Raw genomic sequence first — 26,900 nt, forward strand, 5'->3', positions numbered from 1 at the left:
ATAAAAAATAAAATAAAGTTTAAGATTTATCGCAGTGTTTTTTAACTGTGAAAGGGCGACACCTAAGATTTGACATAGATTCCAGATATTGTGAAAAGCAATTACGAGATTATAATCAGATATCACGGAGGGAGTAAGTGGAGCTTGAATTTCGAACAAATTTCGGAGGCTACATTCTATGTATAAAATTCAGAAACACACAAACTGCGAAACAGGCAAACTGCATGAATATCTTGGGAAACTATAGAGAAAATTGTTCGAATCCTAAATTTTTGGCACCGAGCTTGAAGTGCTTCCCTCTACTTCATAATTGCCTGTGTATGTGTTTTAGCCTTGTCCATCTTTTTATCAGCATGTTTTTTTTTCAGGGAGTTCTCCATCAAGAAGATGTTATTACTAATCCTGATCACAAACTTGCAGCCATACGACGTCAATTAGAGGAACAAAAGTAAAATTTATCTTTTTCGTATTTATTTTATTATTTCCAAGTTAGACACTTGATGAAGAAAATTGTCGCATTAGGCTGATTGGGTCTAAATTATGGAAAGAGTAATGTTGATTAAGTATTTTATAATATAATAATGATAATAATGTTTCATTACCCGTCAAAATCAATAAAAGAGCCGGAGTACAATAAAAATACAAGAAAAAGATATACAAAACTAATACAAAATAGATAAATATACAAGTTTTAGAGACAATGAAATACTCACTAGCACGAAAAGACTGGTTAAACCATAGAGAAAATAAAAACACACTGAGTTCTACTGGCGGAGGATTTCAAACCACGGATGGTTTTTAACATTATTATTGAACTTTGTTTTAAATAAGTTTTAAACTTGAAATATGTTTTCTACGTGAGTCTACTTGAAATATGTTTTGAAATAAGTGATTCTGCGGGAAATATGTTATGAACTTGAGTTGGAGATTGTTCGACGTAAAGTTGTTATCCGTAACAAGCACAGAAGGAATATTAACAGCTTGGCTTGCTACAATATGGTCCAAGTTGGACGTACTTCCAGAGTTATGAATGTATGTATATTATTACTTTTAGTTCTGACGCATTGATCATCACACACAATACCGAGTAAAACACTTCTGGGACTTGACGCCTCGTGGTCGTCGAATAAACATGAACACACAAAATTAAAAACATAAAAATGATGTGACCTTTGACTCTAAGTGCTAAATATCTCTGAGTTTAATATTAATATTAATATGTGCCTGCCCTCTCATGTTATAAGGCATTCACTACAAATTTTCTTTACCATTTCGAGGTAAACCTTTTATCGACAGTTAGACTCTGATGAATCGATTTCTCCTTTTCTTTTAACTTAATCCTAAAGGAATACACACAGACAGTTATCCCTCGAACCTATTGCCTCTCTAAAAACCAAAAATAATGTTTAATTAACCTTTTTTATTAACATATTAGTGTATTCAATATTTGACTCTGGACCCTAATATAAATTTCCTAGTTGAAAAAGTAAAAAAAACTTCATTGAAGAAACAGCTTAAAAGTCATTTGGGATGCTTTGATAATAATAAGAATAATTTTGTTTCAACCCTTCATACAAATACATAGTAAATGCTCGAAGAAGTTGATGGTTGAAAGAAAAGAAAAACAAATAGAAAAATAACCCAACACTGCGAAACAAAGTTATACTGCTATAAAACGAAAGCAAAAATCATGACATAGCAATATTAGCCAGTGAAAAGTCGTGGAGTTTTCTACTTCGACTTATGAAACGGATAGGAAGCTCATCCAGTTTCTCTCCTATTTCAAAAATATGGTAATGTTTTGTGTTATTGTCTGCTACCGTTATAAATAGAGAGATTTCATAATGTTTTCTTTTAGAATTAATTGTCCAGGTACAATTAATTAGAAGTTTCTGAGAAAAATATATGCATGGGAGTTTGTGAATTATATTTGTCATTTCTTATGTTTATTAGATATTAAAAATTTTAACATTTAAACAAATTCTAAGAAATTTCAATAACTTAACCAAAAAACTTGTCAAGGTCTTCGGTATTGCCACTACAATTGGTAAATTTAACCAAAGAATTAGTTATCTAATTTACTAGTTATAAAATTCAACCAAAGAATTTTTCTTTTACTGAATTGGCTATCCTTTGATATTGCCACTAGTTTTGATTATTATTAGTTTTTCCATACGAAATGGTAATAGCTGCTTTTAAAAGAGTTATGAGATTCCTCGTTTGGAGCTGACTCAGCAGAGCGTCATTCCACGTTAGACCTAATCTTCAGATGTAGTTCCTTAGTAGATATTCCTGTCTAAATCTTTCCAGCCCAAGGTCAATGAGACAGGAGAGTGAATTCAGAGGGTGCTGTATATTCAGTAAAAACAAAAGTTCAAAGCCAAATAATTTGCTTATTTTCAGAAAATTTCAGGTCCGCCAAACTACAATTCAGATTTTGACAAAACAAAGGTATTGCTGGTTTAAATTTTTCAAAGCATGGGGGCTAATGCTGCGCTGTTGGTTGGGCTAGTGTTCTTTATTGCGTATAAAGACAAATGTTACCAAGGGCTGCTTAAAAAACATCCTATGCTAGCTTCCCATGCTATTTGGAAAATACCTTTGGGGAAGGGGGGGGGGGGTGCTTGTCAGAAGACTATTAAAGAAAAAATTTGATGTTCAGATGTATATATTTTGGTGAGATATTTCCAAAGGATCACCTTTTCTGTACGTACTTATGATTAATCAGCTAAAGGTGATATGTCGCTTTTAAGACGGGTTTTATATTTCAGCTTTTAATTCCAATAATTGTGTCAATTTAAAAAGCATAATGCAAAGGGACGTATCACCAGTACTCCTTTTACTATTCAGTCCTGTACCCAGGGCTTTGATTTGGGGTTGGGCAGGCCTATCAAACAAGTTAAAAAGGCGTTACAGAAAAAGTGCTATCAGCCTTATTTTCATTTGATGGACAACAGTTTTTTTTTGAGGTTTTGACGGGGGTTTAGGCCCCTAGGTACGACCTTTCAATAAAATATCCCACACATGTTATGTTTGTTTCAACTAGCCATATAAACTTTTATTAATTAGCATCCCGCATTGTCTCAGTATTCATCATTCAAGAAAATGGCCTTTTCACTTGAAAAGGAAGTTATATAATCAAAAGCGTAATAAATAGGAATAAAAAAAAATCGCTCATCAGTTTTTTACCTAATTTTCAGGATTATACGGTTAATATCTTTTCGAGTTTCAATTTATCTTAATTTAATCGTTAAAATGCCTTTAGGCGTCAAATGGAACGAATGGCTCAAGCATCCAAATCCAGCAGATCTGGCTCTGTTGCTGGGAGTGTTCATCGTAGTCCTGCAGTAAGTTTTCGAGCAGACAGCTCTGTGAGAGAAGAACCAATGAGAATTCATCTAGCTCGTCTTTCCGAGTCCTATAATGGCTCCCAAAGAGATAACCCTTGGCAGGTTGAAAAAGAGCATCTATTAGCTCAAATTGAAGAAAAAACTCAGAAGTAAGTTTTGGGCCCATTCACAATACGATTTTACCAATGCCGAGATTTAACTTGCACTAATTTGAGCCAATCATTTTTTTATAGAATCTTTCAGACACTCAGAATAATTTATGAAAAATCTAATTGGCTTATATTAAATCTCGGTATTAGTAAAATCTCGTTGGGAATTGACCTTTGGCGCTTCAGCTTCTAAGGTTTATCCTTAGGTAAGGATAAAAAAACAGCCCTTCTTAAAACTCATAGGTTAGTTAAGGTACTGGTAAGATACAGCATGATTTATGGAAATTCAATGTTAGTACACAAGAGAAAGGATATTTGAATCTAGAAGTCAATTAAATATAGTCTTAGATGAACAAAAAAGCTTAGACGAATCTACCAACAATTAATAATTCTATTAGAAGCTTTATATGAATGTCATTTATAGCATCTAATGGGGGATCACATTTTATCAATCATAGCTACTGGAGGATTAAAGTCTGACCAATAATAACGTGATGTCAGCTTAATAAGTCGAATTCAATACCACCATATAATATAGAAAATAGTCTATTTGTTATCCATTCTCTGTGACCAAAATAAAAACTTTCTTTTTCTAGTCCCTACTAGTCTTAGTGACACTAAGTTTTTTTTTTTTTAATAGAATGTTCAGTTTGTAGAATACTGAGTATAGAAACTCCTCCATGGTAGGCTAAGAACAACCTGTATCAAGGGCCATCTATGTTCACATAGTGCCATCTTTCTAGACAATTCTATATTTACTTTATTGCCCATGAAATAAATAGAGAATTACGCAGAAAGATGACATTATGTTGACATAGATGAATTTTTTTTGCAAATGCTGCTATTAATATCCTGAGTTCCCATCTTAACTCTGAGTAACTAAACCCTAAAGCCCTGCCTTACTACTACTGAAAACTCACTGTAGCAGTAAGACGCCTAAGGGCAACAAAGCTGCGCACGCTCTTCCTCTAACCCATGTGTGCAAAGCTTCGCTCTTTATACCCTCCTAAGAAGTTCCCAATTCCCTTTAAATCCTTTCTTGTGACCTTTTTCAACTCGATTGGGGAACGACCTGCTGTTTGTATCGTTCTAAATAGATGACAGAAAAGGGGCTCTTCGGCAATCTGTAATCCTTCATCGATTAAACGTGTCCTAGCCATCTCCACTTTTTCTCCTTATAACCATAGAAGATGGGATAGAGTCACGTTTTTGATACATTTTACAGTTTAAAATATAATCAGCAAGACGGCTACCCAAAGATATCCCTAGCAAATTTCTCTGGCAAATTATCTAACAAATCTTCCTCCGTCTTCCGCAGCCCAAGTTTCAGAACCATACTTCACCACTAGTATCCATGTATTTTCAATATCCTACTCTTGGTTTGCAGACTCTTATTACTTTTCTTCCAAACTTTTTTAAACATGAAAAAAAACACCCAGGACCTTTGTTATTTTACCTTTAATATCTTCACTACATTGCTGATCTTTACCAACAATACTACTCAGGTAAGTGAAGCTATTACTTGATCGATCTCTTCATTACCGAATATCACCTCTACACCTTCATCTATTCCTAGTTTCAGTGACTTAGTTTTCTAATCATTAATTTTCAAGCTTGTTCTTGTACTTTGAACTCTCAAAACCTCCAAAAAATCATTTATTTTGCTAACATCTTCATCTAGGACACTCAAATCATTAGCATAATCTAAGTCTAGGAGATATTTTACCTTCCCATTTGGTTCCTTGCTCTCCCATAGCCTGTGCTGTGTTTCATAGGACAGAGTCCATCAAAATGATTCACGTAAATGGAGATAGAACGCAACCTGATTCAGTGCGAATTTATCTGCTGATCAGGCACAAACCAGCTACTAACCTCTGATGGCAGCAATGTTTTCCTTGTGCATAGCACTTATCACTTTAATGTATTTGTGTCTTATGCCATACAAGCATAGGGTCTTTACTAAAGTTTTTTTTATTGGATGAATCAAACGCTTGTTTGTAATCTTTAAAACTTAGGACTAAAGGGGTCTGAGGACTCTGGCACTTGTCAATTATTAATGTAAGAGTGAAAATTTGGTCGATGCATCCTCTCCCTTTCCTAATACCCCACTGTCTTGTTTTAAATCTGTATCTACATCATCTCCGAGTCTAAAAAGTACCTTCATACTAAGTTATTTTTTTTTTTACAGAAACCAAGCTAATACCACACTGATTACCACACTCACTCTTCACGTTTCTTATAAAGGGGTTTCTAGAGAGGGCATATGCCCCCTCCAATTGACGCTGCTCAAGACGATTTGAAGAGACCACGCCTTCGTTTCTTTATTTTGTTGCCTTATTGCTAGATATATGACGATTTGAAGAGATTATGCCTCCCTCTCATGCGGAACTAAAAGCCATGTAGAACCTGTAACCAGACATTGCTTTAAAACTAAGATAAATGAATTTTTAAATATTGTTCTTCGTATAATGTTTCGTACAATGAGTTTTTCGATCTTCAGAAACTAAACATCCTCACAGAAGAAATTATTCTATAAGAGTATTTTCAAAGTTTTTCGTCGAATCATTTTTGCTGAGAATAGTTATGCCATTTTTTTGCTTTTTTGTAAAACAAACCAAGTTTTTTTCTGTTTTCTTTTTTTTTTTTTTTTTTTTTTTTTTTTTTTTTTTTTTTTTTTTTTTTTGTCGGGTTAATAAATCCTATCTTGCATTTATGCAATGTGCAGAATAATTACAAATTATGATTCGAATTTTTTTTTAATTGTATATGAAAAGATTAAATCTATATTAAGAAAAAAATTTATTCGATCTCGGTATTGACGCGTTTTTTATGCAAAGAATAACAGTATTTCTCAATTTTGTATCTCAGAATTTCATGCTTCGGTATCACACGTGGATAATATTTATTCTGTCTCAAATGGTGTTCAGCTATCGTTGGAGTTCGTAAATTTGTCTATTATTTGTTTTGTACTAATATTTTTTTTTTTCATCTAGAATTTCGTACCTTGAAGGTCTAAATAAAAGTCACGAATCATCGCGAGCAGATTTGCAAATACAGAATAACACTCTTAACAGAGAAATAGCTGTATTGTATGAAAAACTGAATGAAGTACAGAGCAAACAAAGTATCGATGATTCGAACCGACATGTAGAGGAAATGGAAGAAACAATCTCCAAGTTAGAAGAGAAAGTGACTATGCAAGCTGAGCAAATTAAACAATTTGAAGAGCAAAATTGTATGCTTGAAAAAGGTGAGACCACCGTAAAAAAGGAAAACGTTTGTAGGTAATAGTTGTTTGCTTACCCCCCCCCCCACGGGCGGATCCAGGATTTTTTTTCGGGGGGGGGGGGGGTTACTAATTTTGACTTTTTCGGGGGGGGGGGTACTAATTTTTGACTCAGTTTTCGACTAATTATACTGATTTTACCTAGGTTTTACTAATTTTCGACTTATTTTCGACTCGGTCAAAAGTTTCGGGGGGGGGGGGTTCAAACCGGGTAAACCCACCCCCCCCCCCCTGGATACGGCCTTGCTCCCCCCCCCCATTACGGATTTTGCCTCCCTCCCCCTTCAAATAGGTAAAATATTTGGCTATATTTTGCCAGTTGTCTGGTGTAGAACGTGTTTCGTATTTACATTTTCTTACGTATTTGGATGCGAAGGATGTCTTTAAGTAAACTTACACAGCTTTCTAAACAGGATTGTCACTCAAAAAGGAAAATAAAGATTTTGCATTTTTGTGGTAAATTCTTTTTCGACCAATTAGTGCTATCATCCTATAAAACGAGAAATTTTGCTTGATATATACAAAATGAAGGTTCAATCTACGTGTTTTTATCCTAAAATAGAATAGGAGGTAGAGTGAACCAATTGGCACATAAAAAAAATTCAAGAAACACGTAAAGTAACGCTCGTACTTTTAGCCGCAAAAAGTATAAGCTTACTTTATGGCGGCACAGTTTTTGCCGCATTTAGTTACATTCATAACGTCATTGGCAAACTTTTTAACAACGGAACTAACTAGGGTTTATTTCTCTTTTTTACTTTTTTTGGCTCCAAAGCCTTCGTTTTGGCCAGAGTAAACGCGAATGATCGGCTATAACGCTGCTAGTATTGTTAATAATAAGCAACATTCTGCTAAAATGTCCTGAACCAATTAGTGGGATTTTGATGAAGCCTTTGGTGAATATACTCGTGAAGCTTTTTTCTTCTGAAGCTAAATAGAAAGAAGTTTTATGACAGCCGAAAAAAGCCTCTAAAAATGAAGGACATACATATTTGAAGAACTTAAAATCCATCGTTTTTGTCATAAAATGGGTAGGAGTTTTGCAGTTGCATCACTCAACAAATGCACAAAATGTCTCCATAAATTAGCAGAAATTTAACACAGAACAAACAGGTGTTTAGGCTTGTCATACATGCGCTCTGAAGAGTCCGTAAGATCAAACGATAATTGTCAGGGTGCCTATTTCAAGAAATAGCGAGAAGTGAATTAGGGGTGTGGGGGGACACCTTCTCGAGACTATACTTCACCCCCCATAATTTCATTTCTATATAATCCATCGTGTTTCCCATATACTTTTTTTGTATTTATTTGAAAGTAGTGTCCCTCCTCAAAACAAATTTATGCGTCCTGTGGTGGCGCAGTGGGTTCGACCTCAGGCTAGTAATACTGAAATCAGAAATCGAACCCTGCTTTAGCAACACACCGCAGGGCCGACGCAAGAACCTTAGTAGTCAAGAAGCGTCGCTAATCCGATACAAACACAAACTACAGATTCATGCCTGTCCGCCTTGATAGAGATTATGCTTAAAGGAAAATGCAAATGGTTATGTAATTGGTGAAAAGGTGTACTGATGGGAAAATAACTTTTCGAACTAAAGTTTGCTGAACGTTAAACTCATATATATGCCTATGCTTATTAAAAAAAACATGTTTTAGTAAACCCATTTATTGGATTATCGATACCCTTTATTTTATTGAAATTATCAATCGTATCTAATTTAGATACGTTTTCTCTTGTCAGTGCTTTCAAATTATTTCTGTGAGGAGTGGCTTTCTATAAAGGAATAAGGTCGATTAACTCCTTGACTTCCTGGCTTCGAGTCGAAACGATTTATTTCAAGGTGTGACTTACCTTGAATTAACCTTGAATTAATGATTTTGTTGAAGAGAAATACTGGCTTCAGTCTGGACACTCCGAGTAGCTTAGAAGCGTTTTTATTTTTAATTGGAATTTGACCTTTCTATCAAGGAATCGAGTCAGTAAGTTCCATTGCATTTATGATATGGAAAACGAGGCTTTTTCTTGTAAAAGAATAAGGTCAATCAACTCAACTGCCTTGCTTAGCCAAATAAGGTACTTCAAGAAACTGTGACTTTTGCTAGTCGTGATTTTTGAAAGTCAGTTCCCTCCAATAAAACACTAAATGCCTTGAAATTTCTGAACAGTTCTTATCAAAACTAGCAGGAAAAATGATTTTATTTTTATTATTCCCTCGTTCATTTTTTTTTGTTGAGATCCCCCCCCCCCCTGAGACACATAGACAAAAATCCTGCCCACTTGCCTGAGCCTGACAAATGAAAATTTTTACCTCTAGGATGGTTGTTTATACTCCTATTTCACATACGTTTTTTTTGTTTACCAATTGTTCCAAGTTCGTGTTAATATTCTAATCCTTTTTTAGAGATAAAGAAGAAATCAAATGCTACTACTGATTTAGAAATCGCAATAAAAGAATTAGAATTCCAAATAGACGACTTAACTGAGCAAAATAGTTCTCTAGAAAATCAACTTAAACAAGAAACAGCAGCCGAGGTTGTAAATGGATACCAAAAGAATATATCCCAGTTGCAAGAGGATCTTGATTTTGCTCGTCGAGAGGTGGAGTCATTAAATCAGACTCTTGTTGAGAAGGCTCGCGATTGGGATAATGAAAGGGTAAAACTCACTGAGGAGTTGAGTTACATCAGTGCCGAGTGTGAAAAAGTTAAGAAAGAAAAACTGAATACGGATAATTTAATGACAACTTTAAAAGGAGAGTACGATGAAAAAGTGTCTGCCCTTTTAAATGAGCATAATGGACTTAAAGAAGAATTAAGCATCTCAAAAGTTAACTTCTTGGCGCTTAGAGAGTCTTTAAGTTCTTTTGTAAATAATGTAACGCAGTTGGAAACAGAAAAGGCTGCGTTTTCAGCTGAAATTCAAAAACTGAAAGACGAGCATTACAGCGAAAAACATGCAATTGATGAGATGAAACAAAGCTTGGAGAAAGCTAAATCCCAAGTAGATGAGGACTTTAAAAAGATTATTGACGAAAAGGAGAAAATCAATACCCAAATAAACATAGAAAAAGAACAGAGTCGTGCTCTCGTTGCAGCTTTTGAAATTCAAAAAGAAGAATATTTGTCGCTTATAGCTAGCCTGAAAGAAGGGAAAAAAATGGAAGCACTTCCACAAGCTGACACCCTTGCTCAGGTAATCTTTTCTTCTTCATTTTCGAAGAAAAAAAGAAAATTTTCATGGCTCTATCGGGGCTCTGTTAAGGGAAAAATTAATTTCTATTTAGGTTAAATCTCTGAGTAAGCGTCTTTAAGGCTACTTGTCAGACTAATCCCAGCTCGCGTAGATGTAGGATAAGATAAGAAAATTTCTTAAATTATAATTTTCTAAACTAATTAAAATCAAAAGATAACCCCAGTTTCATTTAAGTAATCTTTTTGTAGTAGTCTGGCCTAAATGTAACAGTGAGCATTACAAGGGTTATTTATTTGATGGATCCCTCCTTATCGGTAGAAATAGGAAAAGTGAGTTTATTAAATGAGGCCCGTAAATAAAATAAATAAAGAACGGACAAAAACAATATGGTAACGTTATATTGAACGAGAACACTTGGTGAAGACGATTATTACCTCTCGCCTGTTGCAGTCTTCATAAAACAGATTGTATATGCAATTGTTCACAATTACAACCGAAATTACTAGAAAAAGCAGGAGAACTACTAATCCCAAACAAAGAATTTCCCTCCAAAGCAGGCAATAGCAGTGGCGTAAATTATATTCAAACATTTTCTCCTCTACAGTGCATTTGGGTAAGAGGTATATAACTAGAGCCATAACTTTTTTCCTGTAATCCTAGATATTTTGGAATCGAAATTGAAATCACCCAGTACTCTAGAGAGAACATATTTTTTTGTAGCTTGACATTTAATTCATATAACATCATATTTCAAACAGTAGGCTGTACGAAAAGTGCGGTTCATTCCCGCTTTCTATGACCATAATGAGAGAAAGGTGGCTTGGGCACGTTCTGCGGATGAAGTATGACAAATTGCCGAAGATTGTCCTTTTTGGCCAACTGTCAAGGGCTAAACGGAAAGTAGATCGTCCGCGATTGGATGGGAGGATGTCACAAAAAAGGATTTAAGGGAAATGAGAACTTACTGGGAGGGTGTAAAGAGGGAGGCTGTGAATAGATTGGGATGGAGGAGGAGCACTCGTAGCTGTGTTGGCCTCAGGCTGCTTGGTGCTGCGGTGAGTTGTTATTAGTAGTAGTAGTAGTATAATATTTAAGAGTGTAAGAATTATGCATTCTGATACCTGAGCCATATGTTCGATAGCTGTCATCCAGCAAAACGTTCAAAATATGGCGACACAAGAACTTAACTATGGCTTTATTATGGCTTAATTAAATATAAGCTTTGTTTTACTTCCAAAGTAAGTTCAGAAACATTTGCAAAACTGTCATGGAAAAACTATGCAGTGTTCAGACTAAAATGATATAATATTTTAAATGGTGTCTCTGATACGGGTAGTTGCATTTTGAATTACAGGAATGATTTCTAAGACCATTAGGTCTTACAATCCCAACATACCTTCTTATTTTTAAATTTGATTAATTAAAAAAAAACACTTTCGTTTTTCAAACGTTAAAATTCAAACGTTTCGAGTTTGAATTTTAACAGGTATCTGTATTTTAACAGGTGTTTGTGTCTGCTGAGCTTAAGTTTAAAATGATCTTTACTTTTCTTTGAAAAACTTATTTTTCAGAAAGTTTTTTTAAAATTAATACTCAAATAAAAAAATTAAATAAACAATCATAGAAAAAACATACAACAAGTAATAATATAAATGAATAAATAGATCTTAAAGCGAGTAATGCTTAGATTGAATATGAAAATCAAGTTAAAAATGAAAAAAAAAATATTTTGCTATTGAAGTATAAATGAAACACAAAATAAACAGAAATTAAATAAAAAATCAATGCAAACAAACATAAAATAGATATTAATTTAAATGAATAAATAAATCTTAAAACGAGTGAAACTTAAATTGAATATGCAAATAAAGCTTGAAACGGACGAAAATCACTACAAACAAGAGTTTCGGCATCGCCTCCTTCTCTCACTGCAAAAGTCTAAAACCCACTGCGTCATTGGCGCTTTACTGAAAACCAATTTTATTACAAATATTTTCTTTTGTGCTTAATATTAAAAATAAACATTAAATTATAGTAACATTTTGAACTGATGAGCTTTCAACAATTTATGTAATTATATATTGAATGTTCAGTTTGACGGTTTTTATGCTTTACACGACTGTTCAAGACGCATAAAGTTTTCAGTAAAGTGCTAACGACACAGTAGGCTTGAGATTCCTATAGTGGGAGAATGAGGCCATACCCAAACTCTTGTTTGTAGTAGTTTTTGTTCGTTTCTAGCTTGATTTACATATTTAATTGAAGTTTCCCTCGTTTTAAGATTCATTTATTCATTTACATTAATATCTAATGTATGATTGTTTGCCCTGATTGTTTATTTAATTTCTGTTCGTTTTGGGTTTCATTTTTAATTTGATTGTACTTTTTAATCGTTTTGATCTTTAATTTTACATGTTAATCTTATCTGCTGGGCTGAATCAGTAAATTGCCATGAATTGTATTATAATAACAAAATTTATTGACAGTTTTTTTTTTTAATTAATACTCAAATAAAAAAAGGAATTCCTGGGAGTTTCAGCAGTAGTTAATTTCTTTATCTTTTAATGAAAAACAAGAAACAGTGGAAAAATTTATTTCGTTTTCATAAAGCGTTGATTACAGCGTTGAACTCCATCGTTATTTGTGGTAATAAATGATTGTTTTAACTTTGGATTCTCGGTTCATTGCAATTTATGCTCAGTTTAGCCTCATATAAGCCCCTAATTTCAAGTTTTATATGTGCGCTTACTTTCATCGAGAAACTAACATCTATTTACTACAGCAGTTAACTTCAGAAACATGTAATAAATTTAAAAAACATGGTAGTAGCAGTAGTGGTAAGAATAGCCGAACAATGGTTGTGGAATTTATATATTACAACACAAAATTAACACAGATTTGTAACCAAGAGCCAAATTCCTTAAATACCATTTTTGGTGAGAATTAGACACTTAGACGTGTAGTTGATGTCTTTTAACACTGGACTGTTGTTTTGTAATATTAGCCTCTGGTGATAGATATAATCTTGAAATACAAACTTTAGTGATAATGAAATACTATTTGTAAAATAAGAACTAAAAAGCGTTTTATTTTGCATTTCTGTATTATAATTGATTAAAAAAAACCTTCCGAAGAATAAGTTTTTCAAAGATAAGTAAAGGTCATTTTAAACTTAAGCTCAGCAGATACAAATACCTGCTAAAATTCAAACTCAAAACGACTAGAAATTACTATTAAAGAATAAATGAAACCCAAAATGAACAGAAGTGAAATAAACAATCACAGGAAAAAAAAATACAACAAGTACGGTAATAATATAAATGGATAAATAGATCTTAAAGCGAATAATGCTTAGATTGAATATGAAAATCAAGCTTAAAACGAAAAAAAATAGTTTGCTATTGAAGTATAAATGAAACTTAAAACAAACAGAAATTAAATAAAAAATCAATGCAGAAAAACGTACAATAAATTTTAATGTAAATGAATAAAAAAATTTTAAAACAAGTGAAACTAGAATTTAAAATGCAAATCAAGCTTGAAACTAACAAACATAACTGTAAACAAGAGCTTCGATCCTATCTTCTTTTCTCAATTTAAAAGCCTAAAACCGAATGCGTAACTGGCGCTTTACTGACAACCAATCTTACTACAAATATTTTTTTTCTATTTAAAATTAAAAGTAAATACTGAAATTATGATGAAACTTTGGACTGATGAGCTTTCAGCAATTATTATCATTATACATCAAATATTAAGTTTAATTTATTTTTTCTTTCTAAAGTTGTTCAATACGAATATATTTTTACTACATACAAGAGTTTGGATACTGCCCCTTTCCTTAACTGTAAATAAAAACCAAAAGCCTTCCGCGTCATTGGCGCTTCACTGAAAACGAATTATATTACAAATATTTTCTTTTCCAGTTCTTACAGCATTGAAAATAAAGATAAAATTAGAGTGACATAAATTATTAAACTGATGGATCTTTCAACAACTAAAATCACTATAAATCAAATATTCAATTTGATGTTGTTTATACTTTTCAAGGCTGTTCAAGACGCATTTAGTTTTCAGTAAAGTGCCAATGACGCAGTAGGTTTTAGACTTTTATAGTTAGAGAACGAGGCGGCGTTCAAACTCTTGTTTGTAGGGTGTTTTGTTTGTTTCGAGCTAGACTTGCATTTTCCATTTAAGTTTCACTTGTTTAAGATTTATTTGTTAATTTACATTAGTATGTTTTGTATGTTTTTTTAATTTAACTGTTCATTTTAAGTTTCATTTATACTTCAGTAGCCAAATATTTTTTTTTTAAAGCTTTGGCGGGGACTGGGGGGCTGTGTCGACACCGGAGTTTTGTTATCTGAACTTTGAACTATTTTTAACAAAATTTCCATCTCAAAATTTTAATCTGATGCATTTAGGGTGTGGAGGGGGGGGGGTCTAGTTGCTATCCGATCTCTTTTGACTCTTAAAAAGTGAACGAGAAATTTCAATTGCCAATCAAATGAACCCTCTTCGTAGCTATACCAGCATCCCTTCCATAAAAACGATATATACCCCCAGAGCATTACTTACAACACCTGCCTCCGGGCCCTGGGGAATTGCGTCGACACAAGAGTTTTTCTGATCTGACCTTTGAATTATTTTTAATGAAATGGCTATTTTAAAAATTTTATCGGATAAGCTTGGGGAATAAAGGGTGTGGGGGGGAGGCTAGTTGCCTCGGATATCTTTTGACTCTGAAAAAATGAACCAGAACTTTCAATTTCCAATCAAATGAGCCCTCTCTGAAGTTTTTTAGAGTATCTATTTCATCAGAATCATACACGCCCCCAGGACAACAATTACAACGCCTACCCCCTGAGCCCTGGGGGGTTCTGGTCACACGGGAGTTTTTGTTAACTAATTTTTTAACAATTTTTAAAAAACTGGCTATTTCAAAATATGTTTCGTATGGATTTGTCGAAAAAAGGGCGTGGAAGGGGGGACTAGTTGCCCTTATATCTCTATTGACTCTTAAAAAGTGAACTAGAACTTCCAATTTTCCATCAAATGAGCCCTCTATGAAGTTTATACGAGCATCCCTTTCCATGCCATGGTTTTTATAGAACCATACATGCCCTTAGGGCATAACTTAGAACGCTTTCTCCCGGGCCGGGGGGGGGGGTATTGACACCGGAGTTTTTCTTATCCGACCTTTGAACTATTTTTGTTTAACAAAATGTCTATCTCAAAATTTTCATCAGATGGATCTAGAAAAGAAGGCGTGGGGGGGGGGGGGCTAGTTGCCCTCGGATCTCTTTTGACTATTCAAAAGTGAACTTGAACTTTCAATTTCCAATCAAATGAGCCCTCTCCGAAGTTTATACGAGTATCCTTTTCATAACAACCATATATGCCCCAGGGCATAACTTACAACGCCTGCCCCCGGGCGCTGGGGAGTTGTTTCGACACCTGAGTTTTTGTTATTTGACTTTTGAACAATTTTTAACTTAATGGTTATCTCGAAATTTTATCGGATGCACTCGGGAAAAAAGGGGCGTGGGGGGGGGGCTGGTTGCCCACAAATCTCTTGTGACTCCCAAAAATGAAACAAGAACTTTCAATTCTCAATTACAATGGTCCTCTCTGACGTGCTTATGAGCGTCAATTTTGTAAGAGCTGTATAATCCACAACTACGTGAATTGAGATGGCTGCCTTGGGGCCCTGGGGGGCTGCGTCGACCCCGGAGAGTTTGTTAAATGTCATTGAACTATTTTTTAAAAAAATGCTATGGTATCTCTAAGTTTATTCTAGGTAGGTTTGAGAATAAAGGGTGCGGAGGGGGGCTAGATACCCTCCAATCTCTTTGACTCTAAACCGTGAACTAGAACCTTCAATTTCAAATCAAATAAGCCCTTTTTGAAGTTTATACGAGCATCCCTTCCATAAGTACCATATATGCCACCAGGGCATAACTTACAACGCCTGCACCCGGGCCCTGAGAGGTTTTGTTGACACCGGAGTTTTTGTTATATGATCTTTGAACTATATTTAACAAAATATCTATCTCAAAATTGGTATCGGATACATTTGGGTAAAAAGGCCGTGGGGGGGGGGCTGGTTACCCTTCGATATCTTTTGAATCTTAAAACGTGAAGGAGAACTTTCAGTTTTCAATCAAATGAACCCCCTTTGAATTTCATACGTGCATTCCTTCCATAAGAACTAAAAGTGCCCCCAGGACATAAGTTATAACCCTTGCCCTGAAGATATTGGAGGGGGGAGTGTCATGCTCAAAGATATAATTTCCAGAACTTTCAACTACGTTGAACAATATGGCTATCTCAAAATTTCAATTGGATGTGTTTGGGGAAATGCTAGGCGTGGAAGGGGTGTTAGTTGCCTTCCAATCACTTTTGACTATTAAAAAGGGCACTAGCCCTTTAAATTTCCAATCGAATGAGCCCTTTTGAAAGTTTCTACGATAATGCTTTCTATAAAGACCTTATATGCCCACAGGGCATAACTTACAACCCTTAGCCTTAGGTCTGTGGTGACGTTGTCATCCTCAAAGACCTAATTTCCAGAATTCTCAACCACGTTGAACAAAATGACTATCTCAAAATTTTGATTGGATGTGTTTGGGGAAAAGGTGGGCGTGAGAGGGGGATTAGTAGCCCTCCAGTCACTTTCCACTATTAAAAAGGGCACTAGCCTTTGAATTTCCAATCGAATGAGCCCTTTTTGAAGTTTCTACGACAGCTTTCTATAAAAAGCTTATATGCCCCCAGGGCATAACTTACAACCCTTGCCCTGAGGGCTGTGGGGGAGTGTCCTCCTCAAAAACATAATTTCTATCTGGACATCAACGTAGAACAAAGTGGCTATCTCAAAATTTTGATTGGATGTGTTTGGGGAAATAGTGGGTGTGGAAGGGGTGTTCGTTGTCTTCCAATCACTTTTGACCCTTATAAAAGGTACTATATCTCTCGATTTCTAATCGAATGTGCCCCCCTTTGAAGTTTTTACGACGACCCCTTCTATATGAAGTGCCTCTGGGAAAAAAAACAATAATAAAACATTAGAGCCGTATGACCTTTACTATAGGCAACGCTGTAGTGTTGCCTCTGATAAACTTTCATCAAGAAAAACGGTGTACGTGAACGTAAAAGAAGGATGGAGAAAGTGAAACAAGGCTGTGAATTTAAAATAAGAAGACCATAAGTGGCTGTAAATGAAAATTAGGCCATGAATCTGAATGAAGAATAGAGAATCATTCAACAGTAATATGTTTCAGGCAATTAAACTGTATTTATTTGCTAGGAGGCCTTTCTTTAGTTTGTTAGAAATTACTAATATTCATTTTCCTTAAAAATTTTTGTCAAGAAATTTCTCTTTTTCTAACAGTTCGTTGTAACGAACTGTAAGTAAGGAGTGACCCGGTTCAATAGTAACCGCAATTCTAAAAAAAGGAATTTTGATATCAATAGATACATCGAAAGAATCAGATTCTTATGCGGATTTTCAAATATATAAGTTTTATCAAGTTTAGTCTTACCCATCAAAAGTTAGAAAAAAAATTTGCCTTGTTTTCGAAAAAAGGGGGAAACAACCTTTAAAAGTCATAGAACATGAATCACACCATCAGATTCAGCGTATCAGAGAATCCTACTGTAGAGGTTTCAAGCTCCTATCTGCAAAAATGTGGAATTCTGTATTTTTTGCCAGATTAAAGATCACGGTTTTGTGTTTATATGTTGTTTTTTTTCGTTTTTTTTTCAGGGGTGATCGTATCGACCAGTGGTCCTAGAATATCGCGGGAGGGCTCATTCGAACGGAATTAAAAGTTATAGTACCGTTTTTAAATGACAAAAAAAATGGAGGGCAACTAGGCCCCCTCCCACGCTCTTTTTTCCCAGAGTCACCCGATCAAAATTTTGAGATAGCCATTCTGTTCAGCATAGTCGAAAAATATAATAACTATGTCTTTGAGGATGACTTAATCCCCAACAGTCCCCGAGGGAAGGGCGGCAAGTTATGAACTTTGCCCGATGTTTCCATAGAGTATTGGTTATTGGGAAGTATACAGACGTTTTCAGGGGGGGGGGGGTTCTAGTAGGTGGGGGGAGAGTGGATCGGGGGTTACATAGGAGGATCTTTCCATTGAGGAAGTTTTCATGGGGGAAGAGACATTGCTGTGAAGGGGGCGCCGGATATCCCATCATTATTTAAAAAAGCGATCAGAAATTAAATATAAAAAAAACAAGTTTTCAACTGAAAAACTTTTCAACTGAAAACTTTTCAACATCAAAACTTAAAACGAACATAAATTATTACATATATGATTGGGTTCGCCCCCTAGTCAATATCTCGCTCTTTACGCTAATTTTTTTTTTTTTTTTTTTTTTGTACTTTCCTAAGAGCCATTTATTCTAATTAACGGCCTTTGTGATTAAGAGGGTCATTCTTAAAGAATTAGAAAAAAAATTAGAAATTTAGCGTAAAGAGCGAGGTATTGACTAGGGGGCGAACCCCCCTAATATACGTAACAAAAATATACGAATATAGAAATTCTTTACGTAAGTTAATTCGTAAGTTATGTATATTTATTACTAATAAAAATCTTCGTAAATAAAATTAAACAGCTCCTGGGAAAGCCATTTAGCAAAAAAAAGTAAAATCAATATGCAAATTTCGTTTTAATTATTCATGTGCGGTGAGCCAAAATCAAATCAAAACCTGCATTTATTTAAAAACGTTCAGAAAATAAATAAAAAAAACAAGTTTTTTTTTAACTGAAAGTAAGGAGCGACATTAAAACTTAAAACGAATAGAAATTATTACTTATATGAAAGGGACTGTCCCCTCCTCAACGCCTCGCTCTTTACGCTAAAGTTCGACTCTTTCTCACAACTCTATTTTTTTAAACAATAAAAACTTTAGCGTAAAGAGCGAGGCGTTGAGGAGGGGACAGCCCCCTTCATATATTGAATAATTTCTGTTCGTTTTAAGTTTTAATTTTGCTCCTTACTTTCAGTTAAAAACAACTTGTTTTTTTAAAATTTAATTTCACGTGTGTGATGGGAAGGTAGTGTGACATTTGTCACTATCTTATCCGGGTGGAATATTCTAGATATCACGACAATCACCTTTTCATGCGGGCTGAAACGATTTTTAAACATAGGAATAGCAATATTTAATAGGCCTAGGTTCTATCTTAGGTGAACTTTAGGCTAGAAAAGAGGTCAATTAATATCTGTTTGATGTCACTTCTATTTGTTGATCCTGTTTTTTACAGGGTTGATAAGTTTAGTTCTAGTTAGGTGGAGCATTAGGTGGTTTACAACAATCCCAACATATCTTCTTTTTTTTTTAATTTAATCAACCTTTTTTATGAAAAACTGTCCACGTGAATGTAAAAGAAGGCCGCGAATTTAAAAGAAGAAGGCCGTAAGTGGCTGTAAATGAAAAGAAGGCTGTGTTTGTGAAAGAAGAATGGAAAATCGTTCAGCAGTAGGCTAATGTTTTTCAGGCCAGAAAACTGTATTTATTTGCTAGGAGGCCTTTTTCTAGTTTTTTTGAAATATCCCTTGTCCTGAAAATTTCTGTCTTAGAAATTTCTCTTTTTCATGTATGCGATGAGAAGGTAGTGTGACACTTGTCACTATCTTCCCTGTGTGTAATCTTCTATATATCTCAATAATCGGCTTCTCATGTTGGCTGAAACGGTTTGTGTGAAATCGGAATAACAACATTTAATACGTGTACTCTTAGGTAAACTGTGAATTTAAAAGTTAAAAAAGATCAGAAAAGACGCGAGTTAATATCTTTTTTTAATATAACTTGCATTTGTTGATCCTGTTTTTTACAGCGTTCACAAGTGTAACTCTAGTAGCACGTTCAAGTATCTCAATAATACTTATCCGACAAGCCTACCACTGTTGCCAGCCGTACAGAGTAGATATCTTTGGCTTACAAAAACAAGTGGTCATTTTTTAGCCACACCTTATTATTGCTTGTTACAATCAAGGGGTGGAGCCAAACAGGGTGATTGGTTTTCCTGAGGCGGAAGGTGAAAGGGTTGAATTTTTACGTTTGAAAAGCGTTATGAAATGTACCTAATAATTTTTGCTTATTCAATTCCGCGGCTCAAAGCGGCAACACTGACAAAAACGTGGTACTGTCTTAAATACTTCATAACTTTATAAAAACAAAAGAAAAAGTCTTAGAACATTGCAGTTTTCAGGTATGAACAGACCTGAAATGGGCCCAGAAGCCCAGTTAGTGGTTCACAAGATGTAAATGGCGTGAGAGGTTAGGGGATTACTATTTGAAACAGTCTGGACTAGTTGTTGGATGATATACTTCTGCTAAATCCGGAAAATTCAAGATAAGCGAGTACAAGTGACTATTGTTGATAATGCTTCGAGAAATCTACTATTCTACAAGACCATGTTTTAAAGAGATCATCTACCACACCATCTTAAGATCCCTTATATTTTTTGGTTTCACGTTTTTATTTAAGAAGCCGTTAACTTTACCTATGCATATTTTTGGTGAAGAAATTAACTGTACTCATTTATGATTCATTTTATTATTGTTTTTCTTATGGTTTTAACGTGTTTTAAAAAATCTTAAATTTTATATGGGGCTCATTTTTGAAGACTTCTACCCGAGCCGTTTAAGATACCTTTTCTTTATTTCTTTTTGTTTTATAATTATATTATATTTTTCGTTTACTCTGTTTTGATAAGAGCATGTTTTAATGAAGGTATGTACTGCACCCATTTTTGGGGTTCAGAGAATTTTATATCAAACCGTTCGTGGTAACAAACTGTAAGTGAGAAGCGACCCGGCTCAATAGTAACTGAAACTGTAAAAACCGGAATTTTGATACCAACAGATACACCAAAAGAATCATATTTTTATGCTGACTTCAAACATATATATTTCATCAAGTTTAGTCTTACCCATCAAAAGTTACGTGCCTGAGAAAATTTGCCTCATTTCTGAAAAAAGGGGAAATACCCCCTAAAAGTCATAGAACGTCAATGAAAGTCACACCATCAGATTCAGCGTATCAGAAACCCTACTATAGAAGTTTTAAGCTCCTATCTGCAAAAATGTGGAATTTTGTATTTTTTGAAGATCACAGATGCTTGTTTTTTTTTTTTTTTTTTTTTTTTTTTTTTTTTTTTTTTTCAGGGGTGATCGTATTGACCCAGAGGTCCTAGAATATCGCGGGAGCGCTCATTCGAACGAAAATGAAAAGTTCTAGTGCCCTTTTTAAGCGACCAAAATAAATGGAGGGCAACTAGGCCCCCTCCCACTCTCATTTTTTACCCAAAGTCACCCGATAAAAATTTTAAGATACCCATTTTATTCAGTATGGTCCAAAAATACGACAGCTATGTCTTTGAGGATGACTTAATCCCCCACAGTCCCCGGAAGAAAGTCTGCAAGTTATGAACTTTGCCCAATGTTCACATATAGCATTGGTTACTGGGAAGTATACAGAAGTTTTCAGGGGAATTTTTTCTGGTAGTTGTGGGGGGGGGGTCGGTGGTTACGTGGGAAGATCTTCTCATGGAGGTAGATTTCATGGGAGAAGGGACATTGCTATGAAGGGGCTTAGGATTTCCCAGCATTATTAAAAAAAAACGATCAGAAATTAAATTAAAAAACAAACAATTGTTTCGACTGAAATTAAGGAGCAACATCAAAACTTAAAACGAACAGAAATTACTACGTATATGATGGGGTTCGCCCCTTAGTCATTACCTCTCTCTTTACGCTAAAGTTTTTTTGTACTTTCATCAGAGCTATTTATTCTAATTAACGGCATTTGTGATTAAGGGGTCATTCTTAAAGAACTGGAAAAAATTTGAACTTCAGCGTAAAGAGCGAGGTATTGACTAGGGGGGCGAACACCCTGACATACGTAATAAAAATTTACGAATATAGAAGTTCGTTACGTAAGTTAATTCGTAAGTTCTGCAGATCAAAATTTCGAGAAAGCCATTTAGCCAAAAAAGTAAAATTAATATGCAAATTTTGTTTTAATGATTCATGTACGGTAGCCAAAATCAAAGCTGCATTAATTGAAAAATGTTAAGAATTTAAATAAAAAAACGAGTTTTTTTTAATTGAAAGTAAGGAGCGACCTTAAAACTTAAAACGAACAGAAATTATTCCGTATATGAAAGGGACTGTCCCCTCCTCAACGCCTCGCTCTTACGCTAAAGTTTGACTGCGTCTCACAACTTCATTATTTAAAACAATAAAAAAATTTAGCGTAAAGAGCGAGGCGTTCAGGACGGGACAGCCTCTTTCATATACGGAATAATTTCTGTTCGTTTTAAGTTGCAATGTCGCTCCTTACTTTCAGTTAAAAAAAACTTGTTTTTTTTTATTTAATCATGTCATAGAGGGATGTTTCTTCTAATGAAATAATTAAGTTGGTTGACTCTTCGGCATTGCTAAAAGCTCATTCACCATTTCGATTTTACTGACACCAAGCTTCAGCTTGTTTCAAAGTTTGGTATTACCTGTTGCTAGTGATTGGATTTTAATATTAGTCAAAATTTTGAAACTACTTAGTGCCATAATTTCCTCTGTTATTTTGAAAGGTGGTAGCCAGTCAGAATTTTCCAGAAAATTTCAGAACTGGCTGGTCTTAAGTCAGCTTAGGGGTTTCCAATTTGGGTTTGTGTAAAATCTTGTTCTTTATTCTAGTTAAATGTCTATTGCGACTGGGTTTAGATTTAACTGATTCGAGAACATCAAATTAGCTAAACTTCGGTGCTAATTAAACTCTTGTTGAGAGTGGGCCTTAAGATGGAAAATTTCAGGACAAAGGAAGTTCAAGATACGCCCTTTAAGCTTTAAAGAACATTATATGTGCATCTTTTTACGAATTCCTGTGCTGTGAAAATACAAATACTTAATGGCATTTTTATTTCAGCAACCGGAGGTACCGACTAGTCCAACCAGTCCAAATACAAGTCGTCGTCCAAACAAGAAAGGTAATAAAAAGAACAAAGTGCCATTAAAACAAACCGAGGCTCCAAAACAACTTGAACCTGCAGTCAAAGAATCGGCAACTTCGCTGAAAACGCAAATCGAAGTTTTAAATAGAACGATTGTTAAACAGGCAGAGGAGATGAGTGCGTATAAAGTAGCAGCTGATGTTGATAATAAAAAATTAGTCGATGTCGAGGAGAAATTAGCCGATACTTTAGCGAAATATGCAGATCAAGCTTCTGAAATAGCGACTCGGTATTCCTCCGAGGTTAATCTACAATTAGATTTAGACGCTGCTAAGCTGAAAATCGATGAATTAACAGCGAAATTAGAAATGTATACTGCTGATATGGCTAAATATCAAACAATTATTGATAATTTAAATGTTGATCTTACAGATACATTGACTAATTTGTCTAATAAACAAGTTCTGTATGCTGAAATCAAAGCCGAGTTGGATGATATGAAATCACTTTATGAAGCTGAAAAGGAACTTAATTCTAAAATGATGATAGAGATGAAATCACTGGAAGAAGAAAAGGTGGCTGGATATAATGTGAAAGTACAAAAATTGCAAGATGATTTAGAAGTGATAACATCCCAGTATGTCGATCTGAAATCTTCTGAAAGTGACTTGAAACAGCAATTGTTATTAAAGAATCAAGACGTTTCTCATTGGACTTCTGAAGCTCAACGCCTAGAGGAAGAAGCAGAAGAAAAATTAGATAAAATTAATCAGCTTGGTGAACAACTGAATAAAACTAACGCTCAAGTTCAGCACCTTGAAATGCAGCTGGTGCAACAACAGCAGTCTGAAGCTTCACAGGCTGAATTAAGAGAGAGGGATGAGGAAATTAGTAGCCTTATTATGAAATATTCCAGTTTGCAATCTAAGTTGAATAATGTTTGTGAAGAAAATGAGCAGTTGAAACAACAGATTTTAGAATTAAATCTGAACTTAGAAGAGAAATCGAATGACTTGTATAGAGTACAGGATAGGCTGTCATCATATATCGAGGAAGTAGAAGAAAAGGAAAGAGTCATTAATTCGTTGAATGCTGATATTGTTGAAAGGAATAACAAATTGGAAGTGCAAGAAAATGAGAACAAGGAGTTGGAAGAAAAGCTTTGGGATCTTGAAAATACCTCTGAAGATGCTAAAGCAGAAAGCCGTAATTTCCAAGGTAATAAAGAAATGATCTTTTCCAGGGGGGGGGGGTGTATATTACATGTAATACACTTTCTCACTTCCAGATTTATTGGTTTAACTATGTTAAAAGTCTTAATTTGAAGTAAGCAGTACTCATATGAATTTCTAAGCCATTTTCCATCGAAAATAGATTTATCATTTTTTGTTGCCACTATATAGTTTGCTTGTTATTGCTATTTTTTTTAAGATTTTCGACAGTTACTTTCCACTATGGCAAACTTTCTGTATCACATAGGTTTGACGGCCTTTCAAAGAAAAAACGTATAAAAGAGTAATATTAAAAAAACCTGACCCCACAAGATTCCTGCTTTCATTTATCTGTTCAGTCGATTTGTAGAATTCATCAGTTTAACAAGTCAGAATTTCATTGGATTTTGAGCTTTTAATTGAAAAAAGAAAGGCTTCCGTAAATGTAACCTGTGCATGCTATTCAAAATTACAGCTGATAAATTACAAAATTAAAAAATAGTTCATAATTACACAATTTGAGAAAAGTTAGTATTAGAAATTTGAAGTCCAATATTTTGGGCTAAGGAAAATAGGCTGAAGACGTTTGGGCTGCCCCAACTTTTTTTTCTGTCTGTTTGTGGTTTGTTATGAGTATTTACACAAATGTGTGTTGTCTTTGGCCCGTGCCTTGACTCACTTTTACCTGCTCCACTCTTAAAAAAAGATATTTTTACGATTAACCCTATAATTTCTTTTATTTTCCTTATATGCCTATTATTTTCATCTTCATAAAATGTACCTCTACACTTTTTTTTTCGTTCTAGAAGAAACTTCCATAGAAGAAGAAATTACTTCGTAAATTTTTAGTCTAAAATTTTGACGTTCTAGAATCCTAAAATTAACCTAGGAATTAAAAGTAAGAACCCCTCGAGGTGATGAATGTTACTTAATCGAGTTCACTTCAACCAACTCTCTTATTTTGAAGAGTTTACCAGGGTAAGGACCTTATCAATGTAAAAAAAATTTAAGCAACCAGTATGTCTTGAAAGAAGTATGTAATTATACCGAAAAAGAAAGCAAACTAAATTCACAGACTAGGCTACTGGAATTCAATGCTTCGGAGAAATTCCGATATACAAATTATTAGTAGCTTATAGATAACTTACGTCTGCAGTTGCAATCTTGCCATGGTATTTGTATTTGTGTCTGTTTACTCTCTGTTATCGCCAACACCAATAAATTTTAAAATATCTCCAAAATGTTCCTCCCAATGTGGGGTAGAGTAGGTTTCCTTTAGGAAACTCCCTTAGGAATGTATCCTTAGGAAACTAGTCTATGGGTAAATGCCTGATTTTAACCGGTAAACTCAATCAGAGTAATTAATAACAGAAAAAATAAGTACAGAGCGGTCTGACCCTTGGGGGTTAGGGGGTTGTCTGAAAAATTTGCCTATGAGGATATCACAGCCTTTCTTCTAGGGGAGGGGGGTCATACTTGAAAGAAATACATTTTTAGGCCTTAATTTTTCTGGGGGGGGGGGGTCATCAGAAAAATTTTGGGGGAGGGGGTGCTCCTTATATCTTGAACAGGGCATTTAAGCTTCTAGAGAAGAATATTATTTGTTGCAGCTTTTTAAATTTCTGTACTTTAACAGTGTCCAAGGATCATTATCTTTTCTTAATTTCCAAAAGTTTACATCAAAAGGTTTAAAAGCTCCTGACTTGAACAAGATGTACTTAAAGGGCTTAAAAGGCATTTTTTCTAATTTTCCTAATATTTGACCAAATAAGGCTTACCAGTGTCTGAACTGATTTCGACATACCAAATAAACCAAAAAAGTGGTTTGCAAATGGAAGACAGATACTCACTGGGAATGACCCAAAGAAGATAGGAGCCTGATTACAGGTGGGTCTGAGACTCTACTATAGGTTTGGATCGCAATTTAAGGGTACTAGCGTAACAGATAGCCTAGTGTTAGTCAACATAATAAAAAAAAGGCAAAAAATGTCTATAATAGAAGCTCCACAAGTAGCAGCTTTGCTGCCGACTACTGCCAAAAGTATAGAGTAAGACTAAACTATCAGTATCAAGGCCTCGTGAAGTATTGCAACAACTATGACCAACTGGTCACAGTTACAGAGCACAAGTGATGACGGTGATGTCTATCGGTTTGGACTCCTACCCTCTAAAAGGAGCATTAAAAATCCTAGTTGCTAATCTTAACCAAATTGAATTGATATCCAACAGACCATTCTTATGGATTCTGATTAAAAGAATCTAGCCTCCCCTCCCCCTCACAGAGGTCCGATCGAGGACAGACGCAACAACTGTAGCTGTTGACTGGGTTTTGTGCAATACATTCCACCAACCTGTCTAGTAATTAAATCAAGAAAAACAGATTTTGATGCCTTTACTCTTTGATTGTCCCCCTACAGAGATTGTATTATATGCAAGGACAAAAACAAAGGCAAAACTGTGAGACTAGTTCTACTTATCACAAACTTTGGTTTAGATTTGATGTTGCCTTCTAGTAGGGGTTCTTATACCACGACTTTTAAGACCTTCCTTTTTCCTTCGCCGTAAATATTGAATCATTTCGTGGCTCTGGAAAGGCAGAACTATAATATTCACTATTAGTTTTGAATAGGTTTGTTGAATTCTGAAAAATAAATATCGTTTTTGTTCTTATGGTTTAGATTTGGGACCAGAACCCCTCCCCTAAGTTCGGATCGAATGCGGAGGGCAGCTCGTTGC

At 34.8% G+C, this 26,900-nt stretch overlaps 1 protein-coding gene across 1 annotated transcript in view; it reads left to right on the forward strand.

The window, feature by feature from the left end:
* LOC148939477 (uncharacterized) overlaps nucleotides 1-26,900 on the forward strand; it is a 100,180-nt gene that overhangs the window by 19,220 nt on the left and 54,060 nt on the right. Inside the window, 5 exon segments of the mRNA XM_089107021.1 lie at nucleotides 369-448; nucleotides 3,266-3,499; nucleotides 6,493-6,749; nucleotides 9,188-9,978; nucleotides 22,929-24,171. Coding sequence (XP_088963147.1) covers nucleotides 369-448; nucleotides 3,266-3,499; nucleotides 6,493-6,749; nucleotides 9,188-9,978; nucleotides 22,929-24,171 — 2,605 coding nt within the window.

The sequence above is a fragment of the Artemia sp. Qi Xiang Cuo genome, chromosome 21 (genome assembly GCF_049724085.1).
Source record: "Artemia sp. Qi Xiang Cuo chromosome 21, ASM4972408v1, whole genome shotgun sequence".
Taxonomy (NCBI): domain Eukaryota; kingdom Metazoa; phylum Arthropoda; class Branchiopoda; order Anostraca; family Artemiidae; genus Artemia; species Artemia sp. Qi Xiang Cuo.